General features: G+C 38.9%; 1 protein-coding gene across 2 annotated transcripts; it reads left to right on the forward strand.

Annotated features, from left to right (window-relative positions):
- The first annotated feature begins 2428 nt into the window (after positions 1 to 2428).
- On the forward strand, positions 2429 to 9444 carry LOC133900113 (DExH-box ATP-dependent RNA helicase DExH10). Of its 2 annotated transcripts, none has more exons than XM_062341242.1 (17): positions 2429 to 2629; positions 2719 to 3690; positions 4074 to 4388; positions 4611 to 4715; positions 4830 to 4898; positions 5590 to 5757; positions 5838 to 5909; positions 5976 to 6092; positions 6293 to 6514; positions 6626 to 6784; positions 7316 to 7405; positions 7498 to 7593; positions 7664 to 7817; positions 7903 to 8051; positions 8594 to 8689; positions 8888 to 8980; positions 9161 to 9444. In XM_062341242.1, exons 2-17 carry the CDS (start codon positions 2743 to 2745, stop codon positions 9272 to 9274), a joined length of 2967 nt encoding a protein of 988 aa, XP_062197226.1. In that variant the 5' UTR covers positions 2429 to 2629; positions 2719 to 2742; the 3' UTR covers positions 9275 to 9444. The 2 variants fall into 2 exon arrangements, with proteins under 2 accessions (XP_062197226.1, XP_062197225.1); XM_062341241.1 differs by having other exon boundaries at positions 2519 to 2629; positions 2723 to 3690.
- Positions 9445 to 13012: the final 3568 nt, after the last annotated feature.

The following is a 13012-nucleotide window of genomic DNA, read 5'->3' on the forward strand; positions in this document are numbered from 1 at the left end:
TGTCTTAATTTGAAATCAAAATGTAATTGGAGTCAAATTCGACCATAAGGTTAAATGGAAGTTGTATGTCTCGTCGATATCTTTCTGATGGTTCTGGTCGTGTATTGGATGAGTGGTTTAGGTAGGAGTAATTGATAAATAGTGTTGTTAACTTATGTGCTTTAGTTGGAGCAATTCTTACTGTTCTTCGGTCTTCGACCTAGACAGAAGAAGTTTCTGTCCGGCGTCTTGCAAGCAGAGTGATAGATTTTTTCATAGCCTTTGATAATGCCTTGTATGCGGGATTTTCAAGCATGGAAGTGTGTGCCTTCTTTTTTTGGTAGTCTTATGGTGCTAATTATGCGATTGTTCAGGTGGTGCTGTTTCAATACGTAGCTAGCGTCTGCCTTTGTCACTGGTGAAGGCAAGTGAATGTCGCTGATGTGCTGCGCTTTAACTTGTTATTTAGTTCCTTCTGCTCTTTTAACTACAACACATACGATTATTCTAACAAACTAAATATGAGCATGTTGCCTTATTGTTTACTTTTTTTTTGAAGTTTACTTGATTCTTGATTTATGAGTGTAGAAAGCAGGTTATGTCGCTTTGCAGATATTCAATATCATCGTATACAATTATTGAAGTATGTGCATATCTTGGATGTTATATTTTCATTTATGCATGTAGCATATTATATATATGCACATCATGGATTGAAAGTTGCCGCGCAGCGTACACGACTGTATTGGTACAACATCATATGTTGCCCGTGGAGGGGTACGACGCACACCCTTATGTTTCCTGTGAAGAGGTAAGTGTGAAAAAGAATATGACTTGTGCATACATATGCTTTTATATAGATGTCTTGACTTTAATTGCATCAATATTGTCTCTTCATATTGCAAGAAAGTCTTTAATACCATTTTGGATTATATTTCTATAGTGAATCATAGCTAGTGGATAATAGCATGTGGTTGATATTGTATTGTCATGCTTGGTTATGTTTTTCGGATATTGTTAATTTGTTCAAAAAAATTTATCTTCGTTAAAGATGGATATCCAATCAACTGCAGCTTAATAGCTTGTTAAAGCACGCTTGTTGAGAATTTTTAATATCACCCTTGCTATCTTTCTAGGTGCACATTAAAGTGACTACGAGCATACAGGATGGCTAGTAACATGACCTTTGCATGATCACCTCCAACTTTTGTGTATTTTGTCGTGATGATAGTTTAGTGACCTTTGATCATTTTTATTGTACGAATGACACCTCTGTATGTTTGAGACAAGTTCCTCTTTGCTTAGATGTTTTATAATATTAGCGTGATATTGCTATATATTTAAAAATATAGGGGATGTGTTGTCGAAATTGTATTGTCCGGCAGACTTATAGGTAGGTTAAAAGCACTCCGTGCAGTGGTGTGAAAGGATAAAGATGTCGTTTAGAAGGGCTAAATAGACGTTTTAACAAAATTTCTCCTCTTTTACCGTTTGGCCTAAACTTGCAGCGGAAATAAACTAACGGATTTTTCACAAGTGAAAAACCTAAATATGCTAGGATCAACTAGTGCATAATCACCCTAAATAAATGTGAATGTTACAATCTTAGGATGCGACAAAGATTATCCAAATCGAAGGTACCCAGTCAATTTATGAACATATTATCAGGAACTAATCTTCGACAAAATATTTTTTGTAGCGAAAATAAACTAACGGATTTTTCACAAGTGAAAAACCTAAATATGCTAGGATCAACTAGTGCATAATCATCCTAAATAAATGTGAATGTTATAATCCTAGGATGCGACAAAGATTATCCAAATCAAAGGTACCTAGTCAATTTATAGACATATTATCAAGAACTAATCTTCGACAAAATATTTTTTTATACTTTGTGCATACTTGCCTCACTCAATGAAGTAAATGACTATTAGAATTCTGGTACAATATTAGTTACCATTTAGCTTTGAAACACTCTTCTTTTAAGTGTTATATGGTCATCAACAAGACACTTTGGTATAGATGCTTCAAAGGTGTGCAATGTGCCTGAGCTAGATGATTGGCTGTGTGACAGGAAGCTGATGCAACAAGTCATTCAGCAACATTCGAGGAGAGCACATGAAAGGATGAAGAAGCAAGTAGACTAGAACAGATCTAAACGTCTCTTTTGAAATTGATGGCATGGTTTTTCTGAAATTACAATCTTATATTCGGTCATCTTTATCTAACTGTTCATGCCAGAAGCTGTCCCTACACAAGTTACCCGCTCTTTCTTCCTTGATTTCTTGGCACGGTGGAACACTGGAATTGCCGCGGTTTCCGACGAGCGATTCGATCGCCGTCATCTCCTGGTGTATGTAGAGCAGAGGAGGAATTCCGTCTCCGATTCGGACACGGCTTCAAACTCTCCTTTTTAGCGAGTAATTGGGCCGAATCCACCTCTGGATGACAACGCGGCCCAAGCCATCGACCGACCCGCTCCCGCGTCGATATCCGTGCGGGCGCTGATCAACGGCCGGGATCCACGCGGCCGCCTCGATCCCGCGGAGAAGTAGCCGAAGCCGCCGCAGAGCTAGGGCTCTGCTCCGCTCCGCTCCCCTTCGCCGCCGCTGCCGCCGCCGCCGCTGCCTTCGGTCCCCGCGTCCCGTGGGTAAGGAACCCTACTCTAAGCTTGCTCTGATTGGATGGATTGCTCCGTTTGGTCGTGTTCTCTGATGCGAACGCGGTGTTGTTGTGTAGCTAGGGTTGCTTCGAGCGGAGAGGATGGGGGAAGAGGCGGATGACACCGGCAAGCGCAAGGCGCCGGATTCGACGGAGGCCTCCAAGCGGCGGAACATCTCCCGGTCGTGCATCCACGAGGTCGCCGTCCCGAACGGCTACGAGTCGGCCAAGGACGACGCCGTGCACGGGACGCTCGCGAACCCGGCGTTCCACGGGGAGATGCCCAAGAAGTACCCGTTCCAGCTCGACCCCTTCCAGAGCGTCTCCATCGCGTGCCTGGAGCGGAACGAGTCCGTACTGGTGTCGGCGCACACCTCCGCGGGGAAGACGGCCATCGCCGAATATGCCATCGCCATGTCGTTCAGGGACAAGCAGAGGGTCATATACACCTCCCCGCTCAAGGCACTGAGCAACCAGAAGTACAGGGAGCTCAGCCAGGAGTTCTCTGATGTCGGGTTGATGACCGGCGACGTCACGCTCCAGCCAAACGCCACATGCCTGGTCATGACGACAGAGATCCTCAGGGCGATGCTCTACAGGGGTTCCGAGGTGATCAAGGAGGTTGCCTGGGTTATATTCGACGAGATACATTACATGAAGGATCGTGAGAGAGGAGTCGTGTGGGAGGAGAGTATAATTTTCCTGCCCCCTGCCATCAAGATGGTATTTCTTTCCGCTACCATGTCGAATGCGACTGAGTTTGCTGAGTGGATATGCAATCTGCACAAGCAGCCTTGCCATGTTGTGTATACGGACTTCAGGCCGACACCACTGCAGCACTATGTGTTTCCAATAGGCGGCTCTGGTCTCTACCTTGTAGTGGATGAAGATGGTCAGTTCAGAGAGGATAACTTTGTGAAGCTGCAGGACACATTTACTAAGGCAAGTAATCAACTAGATGGAAGGAAGGGTGGTGGAGCTAAAGCCAGTGGCCGAATTGCGAAAGGTGGAAGTGCTTCTGGGAATTCTGACATATACAGAATTGTCAAGGTATGCAGCCACTGGCATACTTTAGTGGAATATGCACTTTATTCTTTGTCTTAATGCACTTTCTGAATTTACCAGTTTGAACATACATGATTTTTTTCTTGTCTAAAATACGTTGTGTTAAAGGAATAGGCCACATTTGACATCTCGCTTGTAGATATTTACTGTTCAGTTGTTGATATATTATTTGAATTCTGCTGCTCATATACTTGCTTAATTTTGAGTCCTAATCTTCAGATGGTTACCTAATCTAAAATCTACTATGTTAAAGGACTAGGCCACAGTTGACATCTCACTTGTAGATATTAACTGTTCAGTTGTTGGTATGTTATTTGAAACCCGGCCACTCATATCCTTGCTTAATTTTGGTGACTGTTAATTTTCAGATGATTATGGAGCGCAAGTTTCAACCAGTTATAATTTTCAGCTTTAGTAGAAGAGAATGTGAGCACCATGCCATGTCTATGTCAAAACTTGACTTCAACACTGAAGAGGAAAAGGATTGCATCGAGCAGGTTTTCAATAATGCTATTAATTGTTTAAAAGAGGAAGATAAAGGTTTACCTGCTATAGAGTTGATGTTGCCTCTTCTTAAACGAGGTATTGCAGTACACCATTCTGGACTACTTCCAATAATTAAGGAACTGGTGGAATTGCTCTTTCAAGAAGGTCTTGTGAAAGCTCTGTTTGCTACTGAGACAGTATGATCTTTATCCTGATTATTCCACTTAGCCTTATTCTTGTTTTTACCCCTTCACATGTAGTATAATCTAGAGGTCCATTTAAATGGATTTTTTCTTTAGTTTTCAAATGGGACGGTAAGAGAACTATTGTTTTACGCTTTATGTAAATAGTGCATCTTCCACTCTTAGTTGTACCATTTGATCAATAACAGTCTTGATCTTATTATCTTTCTGCCTCAGTTTGCCATGGGTCTTAATATGCCTGCAAAAACGGTTGTTTTCACATCTGTCAAAAAATGGGATGGTGATACTAACCGCTATATTGGTTCTGGAGAATATATACAGGTAAATCTTTTATATATGAAATGTAAGTCAGCCATACATTCATACAAGTAAAGTTTGTAGTAGGGACAGATACAATCCCTTCTTATTTTAATTTCACATGCACTGCATTCTTAGATGAGTGGAAGAGCTGGCCGACGCGGCAAGGATGAACGTGGCATTTGTGTTATAATGATAGATGAGAAGGTAAGGTCCCACCGTTTTATGTTGTTATTATCTTTGTTTTTTAAGTACAATTCATATAGCATGTCAAGGTGTTCATGACAGGGGGTTTATTTTTTTTTTATCTTGACATGCTATCCTTGACAAAATGGGGGCACTTTCGGGAAAATACAATAATTTGTTCCAGTGCATCCTGATTCTGCTGTTTTCTTTCTGTATCCAGTTGGCAAAATCTGATGTGATAACTGATAACTGGTTTCTCTTTTATCTAATGTCGTTGCTATTTCAATTGCAGTTATAATTCTGATTGTACTAGATGTTTATTTGTTTCAATCTTACATTATTTTTATCAATTTCAACATTTGTTGGTATGCAAAATGTATATTTACATGTATGACTAATAACTTAGGTCAATATGATCCAAGCCATGTTTTCAGACTGCATTGAACTTTCACATTTGAAAGACAGTTGTCTTGTTCTGGGTAGTTGTGCTTAAAGATTCGTTTTGTGTTGTTAAAACTTCCCCCTAAAACTTTTGGTTTTGTTCCATACTCAATGCTTCAATTTTGCTTGCCGTAAGAAGAATTACTTAGCTTGCAAATTATTCCAGTTGATTTGTGTGTTGCCACTCTTAGTGCACTTAAACCTTTTGTTCTCACCTATTTCCTTTAGCTTGACTTTCGTCCATCAGACTTAACGTGAGTGGACTCTGCAGATGGAAATGAGTGTTATCAAGGAAATGGTGTTAGGCAAACCGGCACCTCTCGTCAGTACTTTCCGGCTGAGCTATTACACTATTCTGAATTTAATGAGCCGTGTGGAGGGACAATTTACCGCTGAGCATGTGATTAGGAATTCATTCCATCAGTTTCAATATGAGAAGGTTTGTTTCAGGGCCTCTTATAGATGCTTCTACTGTCATATACTAGCCAATGTTAAAAATTAGGTACCCTCGCTTTTCAGGCGTTGCCAGAAATAGTTCAAAAGATCACGAGGTTGGAGAATGAAGCTACCTTGCTTGATTCTTCTGGAGAGGTATGCTATTTTAATTGCAGTATTCATTATTGTTCTTCTGTTTGACTTACACATCTCCCTGTACAGACTGATCTTGCTGAATATCACAAATTGGGGCTTGATATATCTGAACTTGAAAAGAAAATCATGTCTGAGATGATTAGACCAGAGAGGGCTTTGTTATATTTGGTTCCTGGAAGGCTGGTAGGTAACTCCATTTTTCACAAGTTCTGTTCCTGCTTGAGGATGAGTTGGTTGTATTTGCCACCGTTTTATTTGGCTGATGAGAAACTGCAGGAATACTTTACCTACTCTGCTCACTGCTTTATTTCTTTGATGAACTGTTGTAGGCTTTACAAAATTCGTATGAATACCTTTGCACTCAGTATTTTGCATTGTGGCAGGTTAAAGTGAGGGATGGTTCAACAGACTGGGGATGGGGTGTGGTTGTAAATGTGGTGAAGAAACCTCCAGCATCTGGGACTCTCCACCCTGCATTAAGTGCATCTCGCAGTAATAACTATATAGTGGATACCTTACTTCACTGCTCTTCTAGTTCCAGCGAGAATGGATCTCGTTCAAAGCCATGCCCGCCTCGCCCAGGAGAGAAGGGTGAAATGCATGTGGTGGGTTGAAGCTCAATGACAAAGGGTTTTTTTGTGTCCGACTACCATCAGATGGTCATCTAAGGGTAGCCAAAATATTACTTCTGATTATTAATCTTGAGGTATTTGCAGGTGCCTGTACCATTACCTTTAGTATCTGGTATAAGCAGTGTTAGAATCAACATTCCTCCTGATCTACGACCACCTGAAGCTAGACAAAACATACTTTTTGCTGTTCAAGAACTAGGAAAGCGTTACCCCCAAGGGCTGCCGAAGCTACATCCAATCAAAGTATGGTATTTTTTCTTACATAAATTTGCTTTCCAATCTTTTAAATTTTTGCACCTAAAGTGCCATTTTTGTTGAGGATTAAAGTTCCAGAAAATTTACAAACTGAAATATATTGCATCAGGATTAGTTTTACATGTGCACAACACTCCAGATCGTATTACTACTTGTGAATTGTGATGTTCTTCCTCTGATAGTGTAGCTGCTATTTAGGTGCTTTGTGTAGTTAGGACTTCCAAGTATATGGAGTAGGGATTTGTATATCGTGATTTTCAATGCATTGTCCACACATAATATATTAGTATATATCTGCTGAGAACAAATGACACTGTAAAATATTGACACGATCTTCAGTTGCTCATTTATCGTCTGACATACTCATGGACTTCTGATGCCCTCTTGCTCTACCCTCTGTTGGCAATTCTATCACTCGAATTAGTCCGGCTTCTCTGTACGTAAAATAAATGCTCCGGCATTCTAAAGATAATTCTTAAAATTATGATGTATTCATTTTGATCTCCAATACCACAACAGGACATGGGCATTCAAGAACCTGAATTAGTTGACTTGGTTCATAAACTTGAGGACCTTGAGCAGAAACAATGCTCTCACCCACTTCACAAGGTATATTACGCTGTCACCTTTGAATCAAGAAATGTCTGGAGCCATTTTTCTATTTTTGACTTACTTATTTTGTGCCGTTTTTTGCGTCTTAGTCTGGTCAAAGTGAGCAGGAACTATCATGGTACCACAGAAAAGCAGAGTTGAATCATGAAATTCAGCAACTGAAGTCAAAGATGCGAGATTCACAGGTTGGTTGAGTCATTGTACCTTGGTCCCTTTTTAACAGCTAAATGAATTCTTACTTTCTCCTCAATTCAGCTACAAAAATTTAGAGATGAACTTAAGAACCGGTCACGCGTACTGAAGATGCTTGGTCATATTGATGCTGATGGTGTTCTCCAGTTAAAGGGGCGTGCTGCCTGTTTAATAGACACAGGGGATGAGCTGCTTATCACTGAACTTATGTTCAATGGTATCCATTAAATATGGTTCTATGTGTTTAGTTTTTCTGTGTAACTTTAGTTCCAGTATTGCTTTAATATGTTCTGTCTGTCTAGGTACATTTAATGATCTTGATCATCATCAAGTTGCTTCCCTTGCTAGCTGCTTTGTACCTTGTGAAAAGTCGAGTGAGCAAATACGCTTGAGAAGTGAACTTTCTAAGCCGATGATGCAACTTCAGGAGGCTGCGAGAAAAATAGCTGAGGTGCCTACTTGTCTCATTTCCTATTTTGATATCCCCTTGTTATTGCGACGGGAATACTGTTCACGAGCGTGAACAGTGGTTGCGTACTGTATCACCGTCGGTTCTGTAGCGTCATGCGTAGTGTAGCATCAGGTTAGATATAAGACTAGTTAGGGATCAGATTAGATTAGTTAGAGATAAAATCTATTAGTCTTAGAGATAAGATTGATTAGTTTAGATTGTTAGGGCTGGCTCTTATATAAAGGTCACAACATCTATTGTAATCAAGTGAGAGAAACCAATCTAGTTCTCGGTCCCCTTCTTCTAAGTCTCCCCTAATATTCTGTCTTCCAATCTATGATCTAATCCCCCCTAGCAGCGAACGCTGCCCAGCTGTCTCCCCGGCTGATGTTTACCTTAACATCCCCGAACTTGATTGAGATGTAAATTTCTCATTCTTGTTTTAGGTCCAGCGAGAGCAAAGTGCATATTTGTTGTCTCGTTTATATTTTGTTATCAACCTGTACTTGATTGAGATATCTGATTTCTCATTGCTGTTTTAGGTACAACGAGAATGCAAACTGGAAGTAAATGTGGAGGAATATGTTGAATCAACCTGCAGACCCTACCTGATGGATGTCATATACTGCTGGTCAAAGGTCAGTGAAGTCCTATACAATTCCTGATGTTAGATTTTTTTCCCTTCTTTTTTTCCTTTTGGAAATTTGCCGCCATAGAAGTATCATAATATCCAGTTCAGTTTTTTTTTTGGCTCTTATCATGCCTAATCTCCTATATTGGTACGGCAGCTGTGATTTCATTAGTGTTATCTTATTGTCTGAATTGTCTGCATAAAGGGGGCCACCTTCGGAGAGGTTATTGAAATGACCGACATTTTCGAAGGAAGCATCATAAGGCTTGCTAGAAGGCTGGATGAATTTCTGAAACAGGTAGACCATCACCCGTATTTCCCCTCTGCTCAACATTTGTACTTTCCACCTGTTTCCTTCCACTTTTGTTCACTGGTATCCATTCAATATTTGTAAATTATGCACACCCTTGTAACTTTTTCCAAAGCTCGTGTTCTTCTGTTCCTTATTTGAACCAACTAATTCTGGACTTGTTCTCAGTTGAAAGCAGCTGCTGGAACCGTTGGGGAGGCTAACCTTGAGAAGAAGTTTGGAGATGCGAGTGAGAGCTTAAATCGGGGTATCATGTTTGCCAACTCATTGTATCTGCAATGAGCAGCGGTTGTACCATAGATTAGCAAACAAATGCTAGTGCCATTTTGGACCCAAGGCAAAGGAAATGTATCCCTGTCAGGAGGTAAACGAATATTTGCTATCATGTATACACCAGATCAAGATAGGAGCAATGTTGTTTTAAGCAATCAAAGTGACGTAAAAACACTCCAGTCTCGTTTTGAAGATCAGCTTCAAATACGACGACGACCTGATGAGCCACGGTAAATGAATGATTTTCTCACGTATATGTCAGATCAGATAGGAGCAATGTCGTTTCAAGCAATCAAAACGGTGCAAAAGATCGCATACCACTCTCAGTTTGAAGGATCAGTATCCAATATGACGATATAAAACGATGATTGTTTAGATAGATAGATATACACACATGTTGAGTGGCTATCTATTTTGGGAGATATCTCTCCCGAACGGATAACCATTGGATCAATCAACTATGGACAGTTGCTTAATGAGTAACTGCCGAATAATTAAAGGCGTAGATAATCTGATTTCTAACACCTTGTCGGTCTATGTATATATATAATTTATTTTGAAAGTTCTTATAAAAATTTTGTTAGAAAAATATGAGAAAAATAATAATAATATGTTAAAACTTCTTTAAAACCAAGTGAAAAAATAAAAAGAAAATGATATAATTTATATTGATTATTGTCTCTTTGTTAACTTATATGAGAAAAAAATAAAAGTAAAAACACGAGTATAGAGAACATCTTGTATACTACTTTTAAAACTCCAGTAAGAAAAATAGGAGATATGTCATACGATCTTGTGTAGATATTATCTCATTAAAAATTATTTATGGGCTACTTTATAAGTAAAACTTATAAAGTAAAATAGTGCAATACGATGCATGAACATGTTAAATTCAGGAGAAGACTCTTCCTAGTTATTGCAAATCTCAAAGTCGTCCCATATCAATTTCATAAACATATTTTTGAAATGTTGAAGTTGGTAGAAACTTTGTCAATAAATCAGCAAGATTATCATGATTTAACTTGCAAGATGTTTATTTCCCCAGATTATTTTTAACTCACGAGGATAAAATAATTTAGAGGCAATATGCTTAGTCATATTGCTTTTTATATAACCTGATTACATTTGAGTAACATAAGTAGTATTATCTTCGTAGATAATAGTATGTGATTCAATTGAATGAATACCACATGACTGTTGTATATGGTTTATCATTCTACAAAGTCACACGTATTCGCGTGATGCCTCATATAATACAATAATTTTAGAATGATTGGTGGATGTAGCCACTAGAGTCTGTTTAGAAGATTTTCATGAAATGGTTGTCCCACCATATAGAAACACGAAGCCTGTCTGTGATCTGGCGTTATGGGGATCTGATAAGTAGCCAGCATTTGTGTATCCAATCATATATGAATCTTGTTTTCTTTGAAATTGAAATAATAGACCAAGATCTTGGTACCTTAGAGATATCAAAAGATATTCTTAACTCTCGTCCAATGAAGTTTAGTTGGAGCAACGATATGTCTAGATAGTAAGTTCACTACAAATGCAATATCAGGTCTGGTGCAAATTACAAGATACATAAGCGCTCTAATGGTACTAAGATAAGGAACATTAGGTCCTAGTATCTCTTCTCCATCTTCACATGGTCTAAATAGATCTTTCTCAATGTCTAAAGATCGAACAACTATGGGGATTTTAGATAGATATGATTTGTCTATATTGAATTTCTTCAATATTTTCTAGATATATGCAGTTTGGTGTACCATAATTCCTGAGGGAATGTGCTCGAGTTGTAGATCCAAGCAAAATTTGGTTTATCCAAATCCTTCATCTCAAATTCTGTCCTTAGATGATCACGTGCTTCATTTATATCTTATGTGTTGCCAATGATATTTAGGTCATCAACATACACTGAAATAATACAAAATCACGTCGAGAATTTCTTGATGAAGACGCATGAACAATCATCATTATTGGAGTAACCCTTCTACAGAAGGAACTCACTAAGTCGGTTGTACCACATTCGTCCCGATTGCTTTAAGCCATATAGTGACTTATTGAGCTTTGCACAATATATGTTGTGGTTTGCGTTTGGATTTGGAATTTGGATTCCATCAGGAACCTTCATGTATATGTCCGAATCAAGTGACCCATATAGATATGCGGTCACGACATCAATCAACTACATAGATAGATGATTTTGAACTGCTATTGAGATTAGATATCGGAATATGATTCCACTCGTGACTGGAAAATAGGTGTCATTGAAATCAATGCTGGGTCTCTACATGAACCCTTATACTACAAGTCTTGCTTTATATCTCATCACCTCATTGTTCTCATTCCGTTTCTAGATGAAGCCATTTGAATCCTACATGGAAGATATTTGGAGGTATAGGTATTACTTTTGTGAATACCTCTTTTTTTGTGAGCGAGGCTATCTCTGCTTGGATTGCATATTTCCATTGAGTTCAATCTGAGCATTTTTCACACTCTGCTATGGTCTTACAATCTGGATCATTCTGAAGGTTGTTTGCAATCGTAGTGCAGAAGTATATGTCGATGATTGTAGTCTTTCGGTCATATGATTCTTCAGATAGTTGGTAGAAATTGCTTATACCCTTTGTGATTGTTCGTGATTTCCTAATACGATTGAGTTGGGGTATTCCAATGTCCCAGCATCATGAATTGAGTGCACTATTGAGCTTAGTTATGGATAATTCCCATCCACTGGGTGTATACTATCCATTGGGTGTCTGTTAACTTGAGGTTGATTTGCACTTAGTGTTTCAGAGGATTTCTTCCTCTGTTTCCTTTGGCGCTTGCGAAAAGTTGTATCCTCCTTCCTCCACTTATTTTGAACCATGAGTTTAGTGGTTTTTATTGGTACCTCCACTCTTTTGGGCACATTTTTAGCAATATTATAGGATTTTGTGACACCTTTGTAGTCAATAAGTGCATCTAGCAAATTATTTGCAATATGCTACAAATTGATGATTCTGAATTTAGAGTTCAGATTCTTGAGTACGTGGATCTGAGATGGAAATACCTTGGACATTCCCTAGCATTCTTTCTGATACTTGAAATCTCCCCCTAATATTGAGAAATAGTTCTCATTGAACATACAGTCAGCATACTAGCCCGTGAATATGTCCCCTATGAGGGGCTCGAGGTACATAATAATCGATGGAGATTGATACACGTAGATCCCTAATTTTCTATGTGAGCCCATGGTGTAAGCTACGGTGATGAGATCGGTACGTATATAGCACAACCAAATTTACATAGATCGTAAATGCTTGGTTGATTTCCACGTACTAATTGTAGAGGAAAAGTACTATGATATGCAGTAGGTTGCAATTGAATTAAGTCAGCAGCGTGTAAAACCGTATGGCCCTAACACAAGTTTGGTAAATTGAAATTCTATAATAAAGGTCATGTAATGAGTTTAATTCTCTTGATAAGGGATTCTGCTAAGCCATTTTGAGATGGACATATGGGACAGAATGTTGAACTTGAATTCCTAGTACCATGCAATATTCATTGAAGGCATATGAGGAGAATTATGTAGCATTGTCTATTCAAATGGATTGAACTCAATGTTCAGGATAATTAGCTTGTAATTTAATAATTTGAGCCATTATTTTGGCAAATGCATGGTTTCGTATGGACAAGAGACACATGTGAGACCATCGTGTAGATGCATCTATAAGAACCATGAAATACTTGAATAGTCCAGTT

Source organism: Phragmites australis, chromosome 19 (genome assembly GCF_958298935.1).
Source record: "Phragmites australis chromosome 19, lpPhrAust1.1, whole genome shotgun sequence".
In the NCBI taxonomy this organism is placed as follows: domain Eukaryota; kingdom Viridiplantae; phylum Streptophyta; class Magnoliopsida; order Poales; family Poaceae; genus Phragmites; species Phragmites australis.

What these genes read in the sequence shown, in the direction of transcription:
- LOC133900113 (XM_062341242.1), top strand. Translation starts at nt 2,743, where the DNA reads ATGGGGGAAGAGGCGGATGACACCGGCAAGCGCAAGGCGCCGGATTCG. An exon ending in CAAAGATGCGAGATTCACAG is followed by an intron (nt 7,594 to 7,663) that starts GTTGGTTGAGTC and finishes TCCTCAATTCAG; the next exon opens with CTACAAAAATTTAGAGATGA. An exon ending in TGGATGAATTTCTGAAACAG is followed by an intron (nt 8,981 to 9,160) that starts GTAGACCATCAC and finishes ACTTGTTCTCAG; the next exon opens with TTGAAAGCAGCTGCTGGAAC.